This window comes from Anas platyrhynchos, chromosome 1 (assembly GCF_047663525.1).
Source record: "Anas platyrhynchos isolate ZD024472 breed Pekin duck chromosome 1, IASCAAS_PekinDuck_T2T, whole genome shotgun sequence".
Taxonomy (NCBI): Eukaryota; Metazoa; Chordata; class Aves; order Anseriformes; family Anatidae; genus Anas; species Anas platyrhynchos.
In genome coordinates this window covers 44,383,102-44,403,161 of record NC_092587.1, presented here as the reverse complement: position 1 = coordinate 44,403,161, position 20,060 = coordinate 44,383,102, and the positions used below count along the sequence as shown (strand labels likewise).

At 45.5% G+C, this 20,060-nt stretch overlaps 2 protein-coding genes across 8 annotated transcripts in view; one reads left to right on the top strand and one right to left on the bottom strand.

The window, feature by feature from the left end:
- LOC101803785 (solute carrier family 23 member 1) overlaps positions 1 to 1,829 on the top strand; it is a 30,581-nt gene extending 28,752 nt beyond the window's left edge. For both annotated transcript variants that reach the window (XM_038170549.2, XM_072036063.1), the window contains one exon: positions 493 to 1,829. In XM_038170549.2, coding sequence (XP_038026477.2) covers positions 493 to 761 — 269 coding nt within the window. In that variant the 3' untranslated portion in view covers positions 762 to 1,829. The remainder of the gene's footprint in view (positions 1 to 492) is intronic.
- A 4,755-nt stretch (positions 1,830 to 6,584) lies between these two features.
- On the bottom strand, positions 6,585 to 20,048 carry STRA8 (stimulated by retinoic acid 8). Of its 6 annotated transcripts, XM_072036014.1 has the most exons (8): positions 19,807 to 20,046; positions 18,150 to 18,225; positions 17,078 to 17,162; positions 16,528 to 16,680; positions 13,577 to 13,859; positions 12,169 to 12,245; positions 10,289 to 10,400; positions 6,585 to 6,895 (listed from the first exon to the last, which is right to left on the bottom strand). In XM_072036014.1, the coding sequence occupies exons 1-8, from the start codon at positions 19,810 to 19,812 to the stop codon at positions 6,821 to 6,823; spliced, it is 867 nt and encodes a 288-aa protein (XP_071892115.1). In that variant the 5' UTR covers positions 19,813 to 20,046; the 3' UTR covers positions 6,585 to 6,820. The 6 variants fall into 6 exon arrangements, with proteins under 6 accessions (XP_071892115.1, XP_071892103.1, XP_038040852.2 ...); XM_072036002.1 differs by having other exon boundaries at positions 6,585 to 10,400; positions 19,807 to 20,048; XM_038184924.2 differs by lacking the exons at positions 18,150 to 18,225; positions 19,807 to 20,046 and adding exons at positions 18,538 to 18,712; positions 18,804 to 19,800 and having other exon boundaries at positions 6,585 to 10,400.
- Between the last annotated feature and the right edge of the window lie 12 nt (positions 20,049 to 20,060).

Below are 20,060 nucleotides of genomic sequence, written 5' to 3'. Positions count from 1 at the left end.
ATTAATTTTATTGTACCCTTGATCTTCAGCTCCTCTGGGAAGAATTTACAGAATTTACAGGTGCGTTCACTCCCTTTCCCAAGAGGGACTCAGCTGCTGCAACAATTACAGGCAGTTAGTAATTGCTAGCTAAACCTTATTCCCTCACCCCACAGTATCTGAGCAGTTAACACCCCACCTTGTTTTTCTAGCACTTTTTGATGCCCCTTGAACAGTTCTTGCATCCCCCATGGTCTGTGAAAACCTAAAAAAGCAGTGGAGAAGACTGCTTACCTGGAAGCCATTGCAGGAATGCTGGGTATTGTCTAGCAGCTCATTAGCTGATTTTTGTGAAGACCTTTGGAGCGAGAAAGGTTTGAGTGCAAGGGATTTGTATGTTCTAGCGGGTCTGCTGGGATTTGAGAGCTGGGTGTGGAGTGCACAAGGTAGTTGCTTGTCCAGAACACCCACTTCAGTGGTCAAAACACAAGCATCTTACTTTTGCTTTCACAGGAACACTGGAGGAGCGGGGACTCCTGGCATGGAAGCAGAGCCACAAGGGAGAGGCGGGCAACTCTCAGCTCATTTCCAAGGTCTACGATCTTCCATTTGGCATAGGCACCAAATACTGTGCTGTCTCTTGGTTTCGGTATCTCCCAGCTTGCCCCAAAAGACTACCTGTCAGCAAGAAAATGGATGAACTGAAGGCTGCTGGACAAGAAAGCAGTGATAAAGCAAGCTCAGAAAGAGACTCGGAGATAGGTGCTGATACAAGGATATAAGCACCAGGCCTGAAGGTGAACTTGTCTCTCAAGCAGAGGTCTGAAAAGTGTGTCTGCTGCTCCCATCATTTGAACATGAGCTGGCATCTCTTAGTGGCTGAAGCAAGAGAATGACAATGTCTTTCTCTTCCTAGCTCTGCCCCCAGTGCCACTGGTGACCTCAAGGGAATCATTTTTCTCTACCCTACTCCTGCCTGCCCACCTCTAGGAAGAACATAACTCCGCTTTGGGAAAGCCCAAGAAACGCCTGGAAAGGCTGCTCACTTTCCTTCCCTGCACTGATCCTCGGGACCCTGAGGAACAGCTGTTAAGCTGGAGCAAAGCTCTTCCTTTCCCCGGCCTGGCTGCTCACTGGAACACAGGAGAAGCCATCCCTGATGTGGGCCCTCTGCCACTCTCAGGCATCCTTTGGGCTGAGGCTTATCACCTTCACCTTAAAAATCTTTAATGGCAATGCTCACCTCTCAGACTTAAAGCTCTTTCTGGCCAAAGGGGAGAAGTAGGCACCTCTAGGTGATTCACCTCATTCCTGTGATACAGGAATGTGATTCAGTCAAATGAGCGCTGCTAGAAGAGAGGCATCTAAGTTTAATGGGATGAATTGTCTTCTGACAGTGCCTCTCCATCCCTAGCCAGCAGAGGGAATCTGCAGACCTTACTTAGGTTGTTGATCTGTTGGCAACAACCAGTGTCACTGGAAGGAATCCCACCTGGGTGCTGGGAGCAAGCTCAGGGGACCAGCTTCCTTGCAGCACCAAAGAGACGAAGGAATCTCCACCACAAATGAAGGAGAAAACTCTTCTGCTTGTAATCTGAGGTATGTCTGCTACTGCTATGGTCCACGTGTCCCCACCATACCTGTTTAGTTTGGAGATTGTGTGGTGACAACCATGTCTCTGGAAAAGTCTGCAGATTCTTGCTGCTTCCCACTGTCAGCAGAAACAGCCTTAACCTGTTGATAGTGACTGCATATGCACGTAATATTATTGCTGTAACAAGCTTGTGTTTCCTGTATTGGGATTTATACTGAGATATTTTGGGGGAAAATAAATAAAATATAGAACACAATTATATTTCTCAGGGTGATTGCCATAGCAAGTGGCAGGCAATATACAAACAACCACAGAGTGACTTGGGTTGGAAGGGGTCTCTGGAGGTCTCTGGCCCAACCCCTCCTCTTTGCCCAGGTGGCAGAAGGCTGTGTCCAGTCAGGCTATGGATGGATGGAGAGCCACAGCCTCGCTGGGCAGCTTCTTCCAGTGCTTGACCACCCTCATAGTGAAACACATTTTCCCTCATGTCTAACTGGAATTTCCATTGCCTCAACTTGCGTCTGCTGCCTCTTGGCACAGATCCCCTCTCAGAAAAGTCTGACCCCATCTTCTCTGTACCCTCCACTGTGATATGGTATCTCCTAAAAGTCTTTATTTCTCATGCTTGTTACCATCTGGTTCTTTAAGCCCATCCTGCAGCTTTAGTGATATGTTCTTTTACTGGTAAGGGGCAATGTTTTGCTCAGGGATGTGGTGGAGTCGCCATCCCTGGAGGTATTTAAGAGCTGTGTGGATGTGGTGCCTGGGGACATGTTTTAGAGGTGGACTTGGTAGTGCTAGGTGATGGCTGGACTTTATGATCTTAAGGGTCTTTTCCAACCTAAATGATTCTATCATTCTATATCGGTATCTTCCCTTTGGGAGTGAAGGGCCAATCTATTGCGTACGTTGGGGTCTGAAAGGAGGAAACAATATGGTATAGACAGGTTGATGTTACTGGCAGGTTGGAGTGCCTCCATTCAGGATTATGGTTGTATGTCTTTGAGAGGAAAAATGATTAGCACATTTAGATACATCAGATTCCTGCCCAGCTCAGATTTTACAGAGGTGATTAGTCCTACACATCTCAGCTCTGGTATCATCTTCATCCTCCGCAATTCTGCCCACTCCTCTAAACTGGCAGCCTATACTTCCAGGGGACCTAGCACATAAACCCACAGTCTTACACATCATAACTCTTCAACTTGTGCTGGAGCACACGTGTGGAAGTAAGCTGTTAGGCTTTTGGCTTCTCCTTGTAAGGTATGTTAGAATCTTGCCAAATGCCAGAGGTTTGTATTTGCCTTACACTTACTCTAGACATTTATTTATTTATGTAAGATAGGTTTCCTATAAAAATGACTCAGAATCACAGAATGATTGGGATGGGAGGGACCTTAAAGCCCATCCAGTTCCAACCCCCTGCCATGGGCAGGGACACCTACCAGGTTGCCCAAAGCCCCATCCAGCCTGGCCTTGAGCACCTCCAGGGATGGGGCATCCACAGCTTCTCTGGGCAGCCTGTGCCAGTGCCTCACCACCCTCTGAGGGAAGAATTTCTTCCTAACATCTAATCTAAATTTACCCACTTTTACTGGCTTTTACCCTCTTTTAATGGCTTTAAACAAGCCATTACCCCTTGTCCCATCACTGCACTCTCTGACAGTCCCTCCCCAGCTTTCCTGAAAGCCCCTTTAGGCCCTGCCAGGCTGCTGTCAGGTCTCTCCAGGGCCTTCTCTTCTCCAGGCTGAACAACCCCAACCCCCTCAGCCTGTCTATGTATGAGAGACGCTCCAGCCCTCTGATCATCTTTGTGGCTCTCCTCTGGACTTTTTCTAACACTTCTGTGTCCTTGTGCTCGCCCCAGCGCTGAACACAGGGCTCCAGATGGGGTCTCACAAGAGTGGAGCGGAGGGGGAGAACCACTTTGCTCAGCGCCCTGGCCCTGCTGCTTTTGATGCAGCTGGCTTTCTGGGCACAGTGCTGGCTCGTGTTGAGCTTCTCATCAACCAACACCCCCAAGGCCTCTCCTCAGGGCTGCTCTCAATCCGTTCTCCACCCATCCTATATTTGCGCTTGGGATTGCCCCAGCCCAGGTGCAGGACCTTGCACTTGGCCTTGTTGAACCTCACAAGGCTCACACAGAACCACCTCTCAAGCCTGTCCAGATGCCATCAGCCTCAGGATGGCATCCCTTCCCCAGAGTCTTCCATTGGCTTTTTTTTTTTTTTTTTTTCCGTAAGGCTCCTTCATTACAGCACACCCCGAAGCCCAGGAGGTGCAGAGCATTGCAGGGGGAGCGCACTGGTCCAGAGCAACCGTGTCTAGAGCTGCTGAGGCTTGAGGCAGTTTTCGGAAGCTGGTTATGTCCCTATTTCAAGCTCAGGCTAATAATTGCCCTTTAAAATCCCCCACTGGTGTGTTTGTTGTATGTTTTGGTTTTGTTTTTGCCTCAGGGAGACATTTCTAAATTACAAAATGAAGCAGACAGAGGTTAGGCTGCAGGGCCACCACTCCTCCCCAGCTGCATGTGGCCACTTGAGGTTTGGCAGCAGCTTTGGCTCTGCAGTGCAGTGACACAGCTTCTGTTTATTTGCTCCTTAATGAAAATAAATGGAGATCAGAGGATCCTCAAGTGTAGAGCTGAACACCTGAAGGCTGTTCTGGATTGTCTGGGGAACAGCGAGCTACCTGCCACCTCTATTACCCTTTGCACCTGATGAGTCCCAAGTGCAGCACGACGAGCTTGGTTCAGGCAGGTGTGGGGTCACCCAGCTTGTCACCCTGCCTGCAGCTTCGCAGAGGTGTGCACAGCTAATTGCCAAGCCCAGGCAGACGCTCCTGCTGTTCTGGCTGAAGAGCTGGTGATGAGCACTGGCTTGTACCTAATTGCACTGGCTCTAGAACAGCTAATTAGAGGCTCATTTCCACACCTAACAACATAGCCAGGCAGTAGGTCTGCTCTATGTTATAGCCACTGTGTTGTAAAGTGTAGGAGCTGCCATGCTACAGCAGAGCTGTACAGAATCTCTGCAGTGGCCTCACTCCCATGGCTGCTTTATGTCTGCCACTCCTGTGTTCCAGCTGCCCTCCTGCCTCAAGCTTCTCCCCTCCTTCCCCAGTAGCCTGCTAGCTTTTTCCAGATTTTTCGTAAAAAGTTTCCTCAAGACCAACCAGTGAGCACTGAAGGAAGTGGTGCTAGCACACAGGTAGCAATAACATGCTAACATGGTCATGTCACAGGATGTACTGCAGTAAGGTGCTCATCATACTCTCCCTCACATCATAAACACCTCCCACACAGCTTGCTACCATTTGGAATAGTTATTTCCTAGTTTTACACTACCCCAACACACCTGTTGTTTCACATTCATGTTCAGACCATCTTAACCTAAAATCTTCCAGGTGAAGCACCAGCAGCTCTCCCGTGTGATGATCAAGGGAATGCATCTGCATAGTATATGGTGACTACTTCAAATTGTCTCCCCTGTTATGAAGCAGGCTGAAAGTCAAATGAAAATGAAATATTGCAGCTGTTTAACTACCGTCCTGGACTGGCCTTCAAAAGGCTGGGGATTGAGGGCTAAAAAAGGCTGTTAATCCTTTAACAGTAGCTACTCATATGGCTTTCCATGTACAAGCCAGTTTTGCCAAGTCTGACCTCAAGTGATGCAGTAATTAAGGTGGACATAGAAAAAGGCTCATTCCTGTAACAAAACTGACCAAATGTCATATGGCAAATGGATCTGTAGACAGGAGTCTTTAAAATCTGAAAGAGACGCTTTAAGCTGTAAAAACAGTAGATTCAACCCTGAGAAAAACTAACATATTTCCCCCCCAATCTAAATAATAAGAAAGCATATGTAGAACATATGATGTAAGCCCTTGTGCATCTGTGTCTTGTCCTCATTCCTAAAGGAAAGAATGATTTGACCTCAGATTAACCAGCATGCGTCCCAAAACTGAGACTGCACAGGGCAATATATGCTTGATATTTAGGAATGAGAAGAAGAGGAGGAGGACGGAGAGTCAGCACTGCCTAAGGCACCAAGGCAATGACAACCTGTACACATGAAGCACACCAGACAGGTGATGGAAAGGCAAGGTCATGCTCTGCAGAATTCAGAGCTTTTAAACCCAAGCAGGATCTGCGAGGTAGGGCCTCCCCTCACAGAATAGCCCAGCAAACGTCCACCTGGGAGCGCTACCACAGCCTCAACCAGACTGATGGGACGTGCTCCAGAGGAGTTATCACCCCTTGCACTTTGGCACCAATCTCCACATGACTGGGTGAACACAGCTGTGTGCATCCCAGCCTATGCAGGAGGCAGTGCTGGGACACAGCCCAGCCCTCTTGGATTCAGCCCCAAATCCTGGCTGCTGCAGAGCGATGGATACCTCAGCATACCAGCTTTATCCTGAATTTTAAAACCAACTTTTAGCCTTTCTGTTTGTAATGGCTGTTAGCATGTCCTCAGCATAACCACTACACTTCAAGCCTGCAGAGAGCTGCTACTGACAGCTCAGAGACGTGACTGATCTTATTTATTTTCACAGCATTTTTAATTCCAAGGCACCACGCGAGCAGAACTACTCATCAAGGACTGAGATGTGTCAGGGGGCTTTACTCTCTCTGCGTTTTAAACACTTCACAGAAAAAAATAACCCAAAGTTTACTGCTGTGCCTGCACCTCTCTGGGCAATTTGGGAGTGGGTGGCCACTGCTGTTGTCCTCATAAAGAGATGGAAGAGCCCCATTTCACTCTCTGCAAAGAAATTCCTCTTTCATTGCCAGCCCAAGATGAAAAATAGTAGAGGAAAGTAATCATTGCCAGGATGCTGGGAGGCACTTCGTGAGTTTTGCAGGTCACACCCTGAGATACATAGGTTGCCAGTGATGTGTCCTCTCTGCATCTCTTCCACAGCCTATGCTAGGCAAGGTCACTGAACATTACATGCCTGAAGTATAGTTGTGAGGTGAGGTTAACCATTAAAAAGCCACAGACAAAAATATTCCTTAAGATTTTATAAATGTTTAAAACCTGGAACTTTTAAAAGTATAAATTGCTCAACTGGTATGTCAAGAAGCACTGCTGAGGGAAAGGGAAGTTAACAACAACAAACCACTTCAACACGGTGTCTCTCCATTCTGCTTGGAAAGGCGCTCTACTGAAAGAGGTGCAGCCGCTTCACATGACTGGTGCATCCAGCAATGCTTGATAAAACTTTAGCAAACAGAGATACAATTTACAAATCTTCATCATCGAAGGTCTCAGTGCACCTCAGCATCACAGTCTCATAATCAAACTGAAGATCTTCTTCCTGAAACGCCCCCCCCAAAGCCAGGTAAGGTTAAAAAGCAGAGGAGCTGATTGTGTTTCCAAGTGATTGGTTGGTCAAGCTGGCAGGTGTCAGCTAATGTGCCTCTCTGAATCAGCAGCTTGTCACTCAAGTGCCTGAGGTGCCTGACAAAGAATGTCTCAGATTCCCAACCAACTTCACTCTAAAAACGACAGGGCTTCACCCTGCCTCTACTTACATCATTTGGACTCGTGTTATTGACTGTGGTAGCAAGCATGTCACATAACAGGCTCTGAAGATACGAGAGCTTCCTCGAGCCCTCAACTTTTACTGACTTCAGGCTTTGCTGCTTTTAGCAATCGAAGGAAATAGTCTTCTTGACCAGCTCACAGAGCATAAGTGGCTCTTGAGAAATCAAAGTCTATGAGATGAAAGCATTTGTGTCTGCAATCAATCCAGTCTACCTTCTGCATTGATGCAAGACTTGTCAGGGAAAGACTGCTTTTAAAAATAGGTGATATTTATAAAATGTATAGCTTAAGGAGCACTAAATCGCTCTTGCTTGCAAAATGACTCATCTAAAATCTGTAATTTTAAAAGAAAGCGTGCATCTGAAGATACAAAGGTACTCAATACAATTTAGAAAAAAAGCAGACTTTCACTTAGATACTTTAAAAACTTTGAACCTCAATCCAAATAAACTTTTAGCGCCTATACTGCTTAGCATCTCTTACTATGTTGTCTCATGACAACAGCTCTGGACAGCTGACAAGAGTGTTTAACTATTCCCACGCTCAGAAATATTTCTGTACCATGTAGCTTCCACGCTCCTGTTGTCATTTTGGGGCCAAAGTCCTTTTAAGAGCACTCCCTTTCTTTGTCCATTGGTTTCCTCCCTCCTCCTGTGTGATTCTTTCTCAAGCATTTTACATCACTGGGGTGCGTGACCTTGGCAGCCCTGAGCAGCAGGGCAGCAACTCAAGAGGAGCTGCACTCAGTGGAGCTGCGACTACAAAACAGCAGGCACACACAACCCAACACTTTGTACCTGGATAGTTAACTGCAAATGGCGTAACGCAGAACTCGTACATACTGACCAGCAATAAAATGTGTCACCTCACCAGCTCTGCAGGGGGCAGGGAAGGAGACCACAGGCTGCCTTTCACATCCAGTCAAGTACACATTGGTTATCTTGCCTTAGTACTTACCTGCTGCCCACCTCTGAATCACCTACCATGTGTGTGCACAGTGCACCAGGACTCCACTTACCTCGGGATAACCTATGCCACAGGCACTGCCCAAACTCCTGGGCTGGTGTACCAACATGGGCACTGCGGTCTGCAGGGACTCAGTCACACCCACAAGGTAAGCAAATGACTTGTCTCGTAACCCAGACAAGTCCAGGAGTCTCCAGAGACCTGTGTAAACCAATTTCTGGGCTAAGCTGTGTAGCCTACACTGAGCACTCTGCTGCTGCCTGTCAGTGTTTCAAGCTAGCCGAAATGTTTCCTCGGCCCACTCGGCAGTCACTTCCCTAACTGCCTCCAATTATTTGCTCAGAGACAGAGCTGAATTTCTGCTCACAAAACAAAACAAAAAAAAAACCTCTTGTCAGTTGTATTTTTTTTTCCCCCTTCTTGGCCAGGATTCTCTAGATGTGCTGTACTGCAGTTATCTAAACCAAAACAGATCGCAACCTTCATATTATCAGTACTCTCTAGCCTGGGTGATTTCTGCTCAAACTCCCTTTTTATTGTCTCATCACAAACAACCAAAAGGTCCTGGGGAAAAAAAAAAAAAAAGTGCACACAGTCTTTTACTTCCTTTTGGATGTGCAGTTCTCAGTCAACTGCCAATCTGCTGTATTTCACTACCACTCATGCCACAGTCTGGGAGCTGTGAGATGAGCTTGGGCTCACATTTAACAGTACAGCACCAAGCAGGAGGACAAAATTAGCACTAAGGCATGACAATCGTAACTCAAAAATACTGTATCTTGCCTACAGTTGATCTTTCTTTTCTAAGCATCTTCAGTTCATGGTCATTTACATAAACACAGGAAGAGCCCTGTGTTTATGCAGAACACAGTAATTCACAGACCAAAGGGCTGTGTAGATCAGCACCTTGTCTCTGACAATGGCCAGGAGTGGATGTTTAGACAAGAAATGCAAGAATATAGCATACAATATGCTCTGTTCCACAATACATGCTGCTGCATTCTGGCACACTGCTGTGAGGAGATTCTGAACTGGGAATTGTATCTAGACTTTCAGGTATACTGCCAATATACTGATTGGACTACGTTGTTTTCATTTCAGTGGGTGCTTTCTAGTTCTGGTCTTAGAGCAATGAACAGTCATTCTGTGTACCACATCCATTTAGGATCAAAATTCTCTCATGCTACCCATCAAGTCTTTTTTTTGCTGAAGAGTCCTACTCTGGTAGCTCCTGTTTAATAGCTTTTGCTGCATCTGCTGCCATGCTCTGTACCCCCCTCTAATGCTAATATCTCCATGAGATAGTGGGAACCAAATGGCACACAGAAATCATTATGTGAGAATTTTAGGAAGTGGTGCAATACTAGTTTCTGTTTTGTGGTTGCTTTTTTGGGGGGGTCTCAATTACCCTTCATCACAAACATTCTGTTTTCTTTAAAGGAACATCTGCTCATGTAACAAAGAGCAGGTGGAAGCTAGATGATAGCAAAAAATAAAATAAGATATAACAGTGGCCATTGAACAGAGGCACAACTGACTCTGAGCCCAAACAAGCATGTTCCTGCTGAGGGATCTCTCCCTTTTGGTCCTCTACCCACGTGCGAGATCTCAGATACTTCCTTGGCAAGAGGACAAGAACAGGAGGAAGAACAGTGCAAACACAAAGATTTCTGGCTCAGTGAACCTGCAACAGCAGGCTGAGGGTAAGGCACAGCACAGCAGCTGCTCTCTTTTAAGAGCTGTTCTCTTTTAAGAGCATAATTACCCTGCTCTTAAGGCCTGCCAGATAGGGGCTGAGGGTAGGGAACCTGGCACCAAGACAAAGCACAAGGCGGTCCCTATTGAGCTCAGAATCAAGAGGCTTTGAGTTATGGAGAGAGCAGGCACTGCTTTACCTGCTTACATGAGATCACTCCAGCTTTTCAACCTGCAAGTTCAATTAATAAAACAGTAATAATAAAAAATCCTCACATCATTTGGATTTTTAGTCAGATTCTGAGCATGACACCTCAAACCTTGTGTCTTACAGAGGCAATCCTAGTGACCTTTGGACTGACACATCTGAAGTGATAAACCCCAAGCTCTTGTTTTAAAAGAGCTGGACAATATGATCTGAAGCATGGAGAACACAAATCCCTGTCTGATGGTGACAGAAATACACTGCTCCTTCTCTAAGGAACCCTTCGGCAAAGCTTACCTGGCAAAACTGTGCATTAGCAAAGAAAAGGCTTTTTAGGAACTCAGTGATCTGCAGATAGAGTCTGTGGTCATCCTCTGGATTTTCAGAAGTGCAGCTTGCAAATGCTGAACTAGAAATGGAACCCAAAGTTATGTTTAAGGTCTCATTCCCTCTTTTCTCCTCCTACTTACTTTCCCTCCTCCGTATTTTACTTATAAATTAAAGATGACTTAAATTGTTTTCAAGACAAACCTGATAATAAAGACAATGGATATAAAAGATAGGGAGGAGTGGAGGTGTATGTAGCGAGGAGATATTGTCTAACAAATGAGAGGAAGAACAGAGAACTGCAGTACAAGAAGCCACTGTCACAACAAAGAGATCCACTGATACATTACAGCTGTGGTAACTGTTTTAGGGAAAAGTATACAGCCGTCGTAACAGAGAGCAACAATGGCTATTTGGTAGTCTATTTTGTAGGCTTGTTCAGATGAACAACACAGACTTCTTTTGTAAAGTCAGAGAGAGAACATAATAAAAACATAGTCATGAAATGACATGTTAGCTGTCACTGGCAAGTTTGTTAATGGGCTGTTTTGGTAACAAGCTCAGATCATCACTCTGCACCTCACCTCCATATTCCCCCTGGGATCTTACAAAGTTCTGCTACCACACCTCTGTCCGGAATTAAAAGGCATAGGGTGATAGGAAAGAGAAGGGAACAGGACAGATGTTGTCTACTGAAACACTAATCTAGTTTGGGGCTAAAACAAGACTGCAAAGATGATGGTAATACACTGCAGTATTAATGAATGCTTTTCTTGTTTCAAAAGCAAACAGCAATTGTGACCTAATCAACATTATTTAGTGGATACGTGTTTTGTTGAAGTCGTATGATGTATTCAAGAGTATTCTGATCAACAGTCTGAACAAAGTTATTTCCATTCATGCTGTCCTGAAAGTGCAAAGAGGAACTGGGGAGAAATAGTGAAGATGCATGCTAAAGATGTGTGCATTTTTAAGTACGGAAAAATAAGTAAAAACTGGGTCAAAAAGGGGATTAAAACACTACTTAGAAAGAGAAAAAAAAAACTGAGACTAAGCAGCAAGAATACATAAGAGAGGAGTCATAATGTGATTTTCCTCTTGAGGAAAGAAACCCTTTTCTTTCTTTGGTCTAATGGGAAAATCAAAGGCAGTTTTGTATCTGACATGTTCTTTCCTAGGTAACTGTGATCTGACCTGCAGAGGAAAGACCTATTATTATTTAATAGGTCTTGTGTTTCTTTGATGTTACTGCTCAGGTCAACCGCACTTTAGCTTGATCATCTCCTTCTGATGAAATTAGAGTACTTGAAAAAGGTTAAGGGAGACATTATTAAAAAAATATATTATTTTTGTCTCATTAAGTGAGAGTGCAGTTCATGATTAGCTGACTTATCCAGCGAATGTCTTATGGTCCTCATAGACCTGGTAAGTGAGAGAGAAAAGGAAAACATTACAAATCTCGTAATTTGAAAGATGTAAAGCTATGCAGAGTGGAGGGGAAAAAAAAAAAAAAAAAAAGTTTATCCATTTATCCAGAAGGAGGACTCCTGGATTTACCAGGAAGAGTTGCAAAGAGTGCCCTGGTTATCCCAAAGTGACCGGGCAGTCTCAGTAAGCAAAGCTTCCTGGTTTTGCTGTAATGCCTATTAATCATTCAACTCGTACACTTTAACAGACAGCACTATTGTGAGCACAATTGCTGTATGCTACTATTTCAGCCATCTACTAAAAGTTAGGCATAAAAAAGAGAGTTAGGCTTGTTGACTTATTCCATGAAAACTTGCTGTGGAGTATTGACTGTCGGCTATTAAGTCATTCTGTTTCATAAAAGGGGTGGGTTTGTAATTTACCTCTGGCTAGACATTCCCTGAGTCTCATTTGTGTTGAGGAAACCGGCAGCAACATCAAACGCATCTTCAAACATTACCTGTCAGGGAAAACACTTTGAATGTCAATATACCCAGCCACTAAACAGCTTTACCTAGGGCATAATTTTTAATAATTAAGTCTTTAAAAGCATGATATTCCTTCCTTCCATTTAACAGGTATGTTTACTGCTACAGTAAACCTACAGGGTTTTGCGGAGACAGGAATAAGGAGGAGTAACCATATTTCATGACTAGGAACACAAGGTTAGTCCGTTCCCTTAGGCCTGTGCTTCAACTTCCAAGCATTAGACCTGCATTACATCTCCCAAAACATCAGTAAAAACATGAATTTTAACAGTGCTTTTCAGACTTGACTGTGGGCTGTGGCATTGTTTATGGCTGGGGATCTCAGCTGCATCAGCCGTTCTCTACAAATCCAATTCCAGTATACTGTCTGGCTTACAAAGGAGTTTGGATTCTCCATGTGACAGACCAATAAGCTCATTAGTTCACACTGCCATAACGTAGATCACACACTTTCTGTGCCAAAAAATACTGCACATGCAACATCCCCATGACATTTGTTAAGTAGGTCAGCAATATGAATTGCCTAAGTGTCCTGTGACTCAAAAAGAGCTCGTCAATGCAATGTACTTATCTGCCAAAGGTGAACCTCTGTCCTTCCCTTGCAACTAATAAAATTACACACATCTTTGAGCAGCTAGTTGCTTAAGTAATCAGAGCTACAGATCGGCTTAGGAAGAGTTGGCTGCTATTTGATCTCTCTCTTTTTTTTTTTTCTTAAACACATGCTCTGGCCTACACAGTCGCTGAATTCTTGGCTCTGCAGAAATGCATGGAATGGGCAGTCACTAGTCCTGTATCATTGAAACTGGTCTACAAATACCTTCTCAGGGCTACCAAGTGCTTTGATTACCAAAAAAAAAAAAAAAAAAAAAAAAAAAAAAAAAAAAAAGCAGGCAAGAATACTGCAAGTCTTGGGAAACCAGGCATTTCTTCTGCATTTAGCTCACATGTCCTCCTTGGAGGACTTGCAGAAGACAGCAACTATATAATCCTCCTTCCTGCTCCTGACTCCTGGGCAAGTTATAGCAAATTTTAAACTGTTACCTAGCGCAGAAACTCCACAGGTATGTGAAGACCAGCAGGATTACTGCCACAGCACTCCTACAGCTTGCTTTTTATCTCACTAAGAGAGAACTCAATGCAGACGTTTACTCAGACTGTTTATTGTCTCCACATATGCATTCAGGTGGTCTTGGGAAAGCTTAATTACAACTACTGTATGGCTCCAATTAAAAGCTGCAGTGCCAATTAGCAACTTGGCTTGGGTTTCAGAAGCAGAGGATGTGTGTTACTGAGCACTTACTTCCTCCGGTGTGGAGACTGAGGAACCACTGGCTTCATCACTGTTACCTTGACTGTCCCTCATGTCACCATCAGTGCACACAGGTTCTTGGCAAGCAGCCTTTGGATCCAGGAGGAAATCTCTCTGGCTACAGTACTGCAAGACACTGTCTCTCCTTTCTTCAGAAAGTTCTTGCCAGAGGTGTGAAATAGCCATGGAGATCACAGGCAGAGGTGCCTCCTTAGTGCAAAAAACTCCATGCTCTATCAGCAGGTCTACTGTGTGCTTATAAACATACAGGTACCTGTAAGGAAAGGAAAAGGAGCATCTGAACACCAAGCTATCAGGTAGCCATCTGCTGTAAATCAGTGTGGAGGAACAAGACATCCAGTGCCAGCAGAACACTGAAGGCTTGACTCAGTTGCAACCTCGGCTACAGTCAATGCTGAGCTGTTGCAACGTATGTGGTGGAAATGACCTTCACCCTTGCACAAGATGCAGTTCCTCGTGTCAAGTTTTAGAAGATCTAAAAGTGAAACAAACCATTGTGAAATAGCGGACCACAGATGATAACAGAAACCATACTGACAAACTGAGCCCTTCTGAGCACTCCTGCCTGAGCCAGCTGGTCTCAGAGCAGAAGTGGTGATCCCCCTTTAGCTCAGGATGCCAGCTAAGGAATCTTCCCTGGGATTGAGTCACTGCTTGCTACTTGGGAGGTAAGCCAAGGATATAATTAATTACTAATCTGAGGTAATGTTAAACTTTGACTTTGCAGATCAGTAACTACTGTGCAAGGTCTGTTGTTAAACAGTTGAATTGACACCTTAATGGACTTGTCTAATAAAGTTGCTGTGCTGAACCAACCTGACTGTTGTAGCTGTTACCCAGAAAGATCCTGTCATGCCATCACAACCATCAGGAGAGCAGGGAGTAGCTGTGATCTGAAACTACTTCACTGACTTCTCCCTCTGAGACTTCATACAATTATTGAACGTTGCCCAACACTGCCAGAAGATTTTAGCAACTCCGTTCTGCCAAGATTTCATCTGCAAAAAGCAGGCTCCAGCCAGAGCCTCAGCAGGATTGCCTCAGAACAGAAGCTCCAGACTGCTACGGGCTGTACTTGTTGCATAGGCTAACCTCATTCTGGCATTTCATAAATTTTGCATACTTGCCTTTGTATCCTGAGGCTCTCGCACTGCAAGTCACTTTTTATACTTTTACTGGCATTGCAGTACTCTTAACTCTTGGCTGAGGTCATACACTGATGCATTAGGTATGAGACATGCAGACAGAAAGAGACTAACTTGGCCTGGAAGGTCTGACTTGAAAGGGCATGGGCGCTCAGTTTCCTCCACTTTACATCTGAGGAACTGCATTCCTGAGACTGACTCCTGTGATGTCTATCATAAAATTGCCAATTGAACATTAATGTTGTAATTTCAATCTGGTGACCAAAACACAGGAAGAGCCTGCTTCTTGTTAGCACCATGTGGCACACTGAACCAGGGGTAATGACACCTACTTTAGAAAGCAGCACTAAAAGTTATTTTACGTTTATTAGATGATTAGAGCTTCTCGGATGAAACTAACAAGTTCAAAGGAGCAAAAAGCAAGAGCTCTATAAACAGCAGTCACTGTTACTAAGTTTTACTGGGCTCAGGATGATTCCCTGGAAGTTGTCCCAGTCAGGCACATTTCCTGACTAACTCAACTACTGCACAAGAAATTAACTCCAAAGAGCTGTCTCTTGGTTGTTGTAAATACTTGTTTTAGTAAACCGATATTGAAAATATAAAGCAATCCCCCAAACAAACATGTTTAACCTCCAACTTCCACACTGTGAAGTATTTTCCAACATTTTTATGGCAAATACCGTAGGGGGAATAAGCAGTCTCATGTCAGCTGCTGCCCTCACCAAGAATTCTGTGCAGTTTCTCAAACAGCTCCAAACGAAGGCTCTGGAGTTTCTCAAACAGAGCATGAAACACCATCAGACTGCTTGCTAAAGAAATTAACCTTGGACAAACCATGACTCAACAACTTCCTTCCCAGCTGGAAGGACACAACCACACTCTGCACAGGACGGAGCAGTGCCTAGTCCTACCGCCTGCAGCTGCAGGACGTGGCCAAAAGGAAACGCTCTGTAGAAGCTCAATGCCTTCCAGGTGCTGCCCAAATAACTGGACCAGACTATCACCAAGAAGCTGTTTTGTTTGCTGAAGACTCCCTACTATTTTATGCACGTTGTCATTGATCATTTTGTGAGAAGAATTAGCTGTGAACCAAGTGCAGCCTGCAATAAAACTGCAAGGTAAGTGCCAGGAGCCCACAGAGCCCTATAAAGGCCCTGTCTATACTGTCAGTGAAGAAGGGGAAAGACAAGTGTTTATGGCTCCGTTGCGCAGCCTTTGATGAAGTAGGGCTTCCTTCCCCAGAAAAACTTGATTCAGCACATTTCAAGGTCTTGTAAATGATACCTCACTACAGCCACCTCCGGCTCTCGCAGGAGCAAAAGAGGGCACAGTAGCGGTAGGCTGGTGCCATCTGCTGGCAGAGCTGCATCCTCATTTTGATGAATAATCCAAGACAAATTTATAAAAAGCCCCAGTTCAAAGAAATAAAAAATAAAGAAACCACGTAAATTTATAGTGGTGAAGCTCTAGAAGAGCACTGACACACTTGAACATTTTTTTCCACTCTTTCTTGAGAACAGGCAGAAAAAATCTGCTTGGATTTTCCAAGGCTGGGAGAGCAGGGGGCTGACAGGATGCCCGGAGTCCATTCACGTGGCAGCCATGGGCAAGGGAACTGGGAGGTGCTCAAGCTTCACTGCCAACAGGGCCAAAATTGCTGGCACGAGGCATTCTGCAAGGCAGATGCAGGCTCCAGCAGGGTTTCACGTACAGCAGTGACTGGATGCAGCGTGTGCAAATGGAAAAACTGAAGGCGAGTTGGGGTGCACCTACCGTTCAAATTCCACCAGATCTGGGGATGAAGCACCTGGGTACTGGCTGAATGCTGGCTTCTCATCCTCTTCCATTGTTTGTTTTTCACATTCTTGTATCAGATACCAGATGGTGCAGTCACTCTCACTCACAGCTCCTGAGGGTGATGCAGTGCTGAAAAGAACACACAGGGAAAGAAAGCCACAAACAACTTCTTAACTGGATTAATAACAGCCTTGCCATGGTCACTCCAGAGTCCAGGGCCATTCTTCCTAAGCAGGTTTTCCCTCCTCCTTTTGCTTTGCAAGCAAATGAGGTCTGTGGTGGAGACAAGCTGTGCAGGAGGGGAAGGAAATACAAGCACTGATTGGAAATGAGACCAACAAGATGCACAGAGTGCTCATGCACCACGTGGCACTACAGGGGTCCATGTGAAATCTCTTCATCTTTTCCTCATGATGGAAGGCCTCTGCTTAGAAATTCAGTAACAACGACAGAAAGGCTCAGAGATGCTGGAATGGAAGCAAATGCAAAGTATTATCCTGTTTCCTTGATTGGTATAAGCCCTTACCTGTGATTGTTGAAGTACCCTTTGACATATTCCTCCTTGACTTCACCCAGGCTGGACGGGTTCCCCTCCTCCAGACTGAAGGACTCTGTTGTCAGCAGAAAAGTAACTGTCATATCAGTGGAGCGTTCGGCTTCCCTCTCATCCTCAATCCCAATCAAGCAGAGTAATTCTGACAACTGGTCCTTCATGAGCCAGAGCTCTTCATTAGGCAAAAGTGCTGTGAAATGAGAGCCCCCTGCCTCTCCTACAACGTAACTGGCATTACTGGGAGTTTCTGAGCATTGAGGAACTCAGAATCCTATGCTGTCTTTGTGACACTGACATGACAGAACTGATGGTGAAAGCAATTAGCAAATCAAACACCCAGGCAAGTACCAGTCAATTCAGTTACACGATTGCCATGTAATGAGCAAATTGCACATAAAAACTCCTGACAACCAACTCTGTGATTCAGCAACAGTATGAATTGTACATATATGCAAGTAAATCAAAGGGGAAGTTTACCCCAGAACCCTCCTCAACCAGCCCCACTGCTTGTGATGCCTTCAGATCTGCTCTGGCAAAGTACTCCTCCTGCCTGTGACTTTTACAGGTTACCTGAGGATGTGGGTTCAGAGTTTGCTCTGCAACCTGTAATTGATGCAAACAACTGGAGGTGCAAGTTGCATGAATAGCAACGTGCTTTTTCTATCCGACCGTATTTTGGAGACTCCCACTGTGCTGTGGCTGGGAGCACACACTCTCCTGCAGCTCCTGCAGCCCATGCACACAGCCTGGGGACCCACACCAGCCCCAGGCTGGCCGGGCAGGAGGTGATGGGATGATCGGACAGCCCCTGCCCCGACTGCCTGCTGCTGTGGGACAGCGGGCATCATTTGTTGCCTTCCTCCGCCTGGCCCCGGAATGACTGGGAACCTCTGAGGTGCAGTGCTCAGTGGGTTGGCAGACACTGTGCTGCCCCTTACTTACTGCTACAGTCACATTGAAGTTCAATCCTCAGTGGGAGCAGCCACACACCTGTCTCTATTTAACAAAGAGATAAAAACCACATCCAGGCAAAAGCTTGCAGTACCTTTCATCTTCAGCAAAGAACCCAAGGTTTGCTCCAGCTCCTGGATATATTTCTTAGACTTACACAAAACCTGATACTAAACAAAACAAAAATCAAACAAACAAAAAAAATAAATCAGAACTGACTGCTCTCTGCTCTGACTAAATTCATGTTTTAACATGCCTTGGTGTTTTTTTTTCCCCACTTTTTCTTCATTATCTCAACGTCTCTGAGGAAACAACTGTGTTATTTCACGAGCTTCCTATATCCTAATTTGAAGGGGAAAGAACCAACAACAATGCAAAATTAAATACAGAATATAAATATTCTATATGATAAATACGTTATGTAATACATTAACATAATACTGAGTCACGTAGACATTTGCTACTTCAGTCTGATCTCTCACCAGCAAATGTTCTTGTTTGGACCATTCCCTCCTTGAAGCATGTCCAGAACTCCCATGCCTGCAGCATGTCTTGTTGGATGTCTGCTGACTTAAGGCATGAGACTTTACCATTCACTTCTGATGAGGGTTTCAATAGGAGCCCTCGCCACGTTCTACTCAGCTATGCTGCTGTGAACTGGAATAACTTCAACGCTTCAAATCATTCATTCAGCATTTACAGCAGGCACAGTGAACAACATACGGCTGATGCCTTTAAACATACCTACCCATCTCAAAAATATTTCAAGATTTACATGCTCAGTGAGACCATCCAGTCACCTTAGACAGAAGGTCTACCTTGCAGAGCTTTCACACCAGTTATTTCAGCCAGGCATTAAGCACTAGACTTAGGAGTAAGCTTCTGTATGTAAGCCCTTGAAGATACTGATCTTCCTCGGATCCCAAAAGTCATGCGATGGGCACGATACTATGAAACAGCAGTTCCAAGAACTGGTATGTGCAAATAGTACGGTCAGATCAGACAAAACAAGTACCCGTTTAGTCTTGGTTTCTGGTGTTATTGTGACTTCAACTCAACTTGCATCTCCTTCAGAACATGGCAAACCAAACCCTTACCTCAGACTTCACAAAAGGGAAGGGGCCCTGTCTGCACAACCCCCACAGCACAGCATTTAGTATGCTCAGAACCACAAGGCACTTTACAAGGATGATTCTCAGCTTAAACCAGCATTTTACAAACCAGAAAACTGGAAGTAACCCGTCTAATGGGTTGGTGGCAGAGCTGAGAAGAGGAATCCTCAGTTCTTCCTCTGCTTTGGGTACAGTACTATCCACCTTTTCAGTAGCACTTTTGGTCAATCTCTTCTTTATAAACTTTTTTTTTTTTGATTAAGTAGTTTCTTAGTTTATTTTTTTCTTATTTTTTTCCTGCCTTAACTTTCTCAGTCTCTTAAGGACAAAACGCACTTCAAAGGATGAATGAATTCTCTCCTCCCTGTACCAACTCCTGTCCCTGAATCCGCTACCTCCCGTTCCACACCGAAACGCTGTGAAACCAAGACAGTTTAATCACGGGCCCCCCTGATTTGCCTCCGGAACACGGCCGCGAGGAAGCTGCAAGAAAAACCCAGCGTTAAGAAGCGTGCGGACGAGCCACATGACAACCCCATGACCCGGACCGCAGAGCCAACAACTCGCTCGGGATGAGCTGGCGGCTGCAAAGAGAAAAAGGCTCCGGGAGAGCTGCCCGGAGGGGAAGGAAGCTTTTACCGGCATCCCTACGGCACCGCCGCCGCCGCCACCCCACCGGCGGCCGCAGGGCCCCGCGCTGCCCGCCCCGCCCCCAGCAACACGTGGCGCACGTGGCGGGCGGCCAATGGGAGCGCGGCCGCGGCCCCGCGGCGGCCAATGGGAGCCAGGGGAAAAACGCGGGCTGCGGCCGCCGGCTGGAGAAGGGAGGGAGAGAGCACGGGTGGGTTTGCGGGTTTGCCGAGCGGGGAGGACTACAAGTCCCGGCGTGCCTT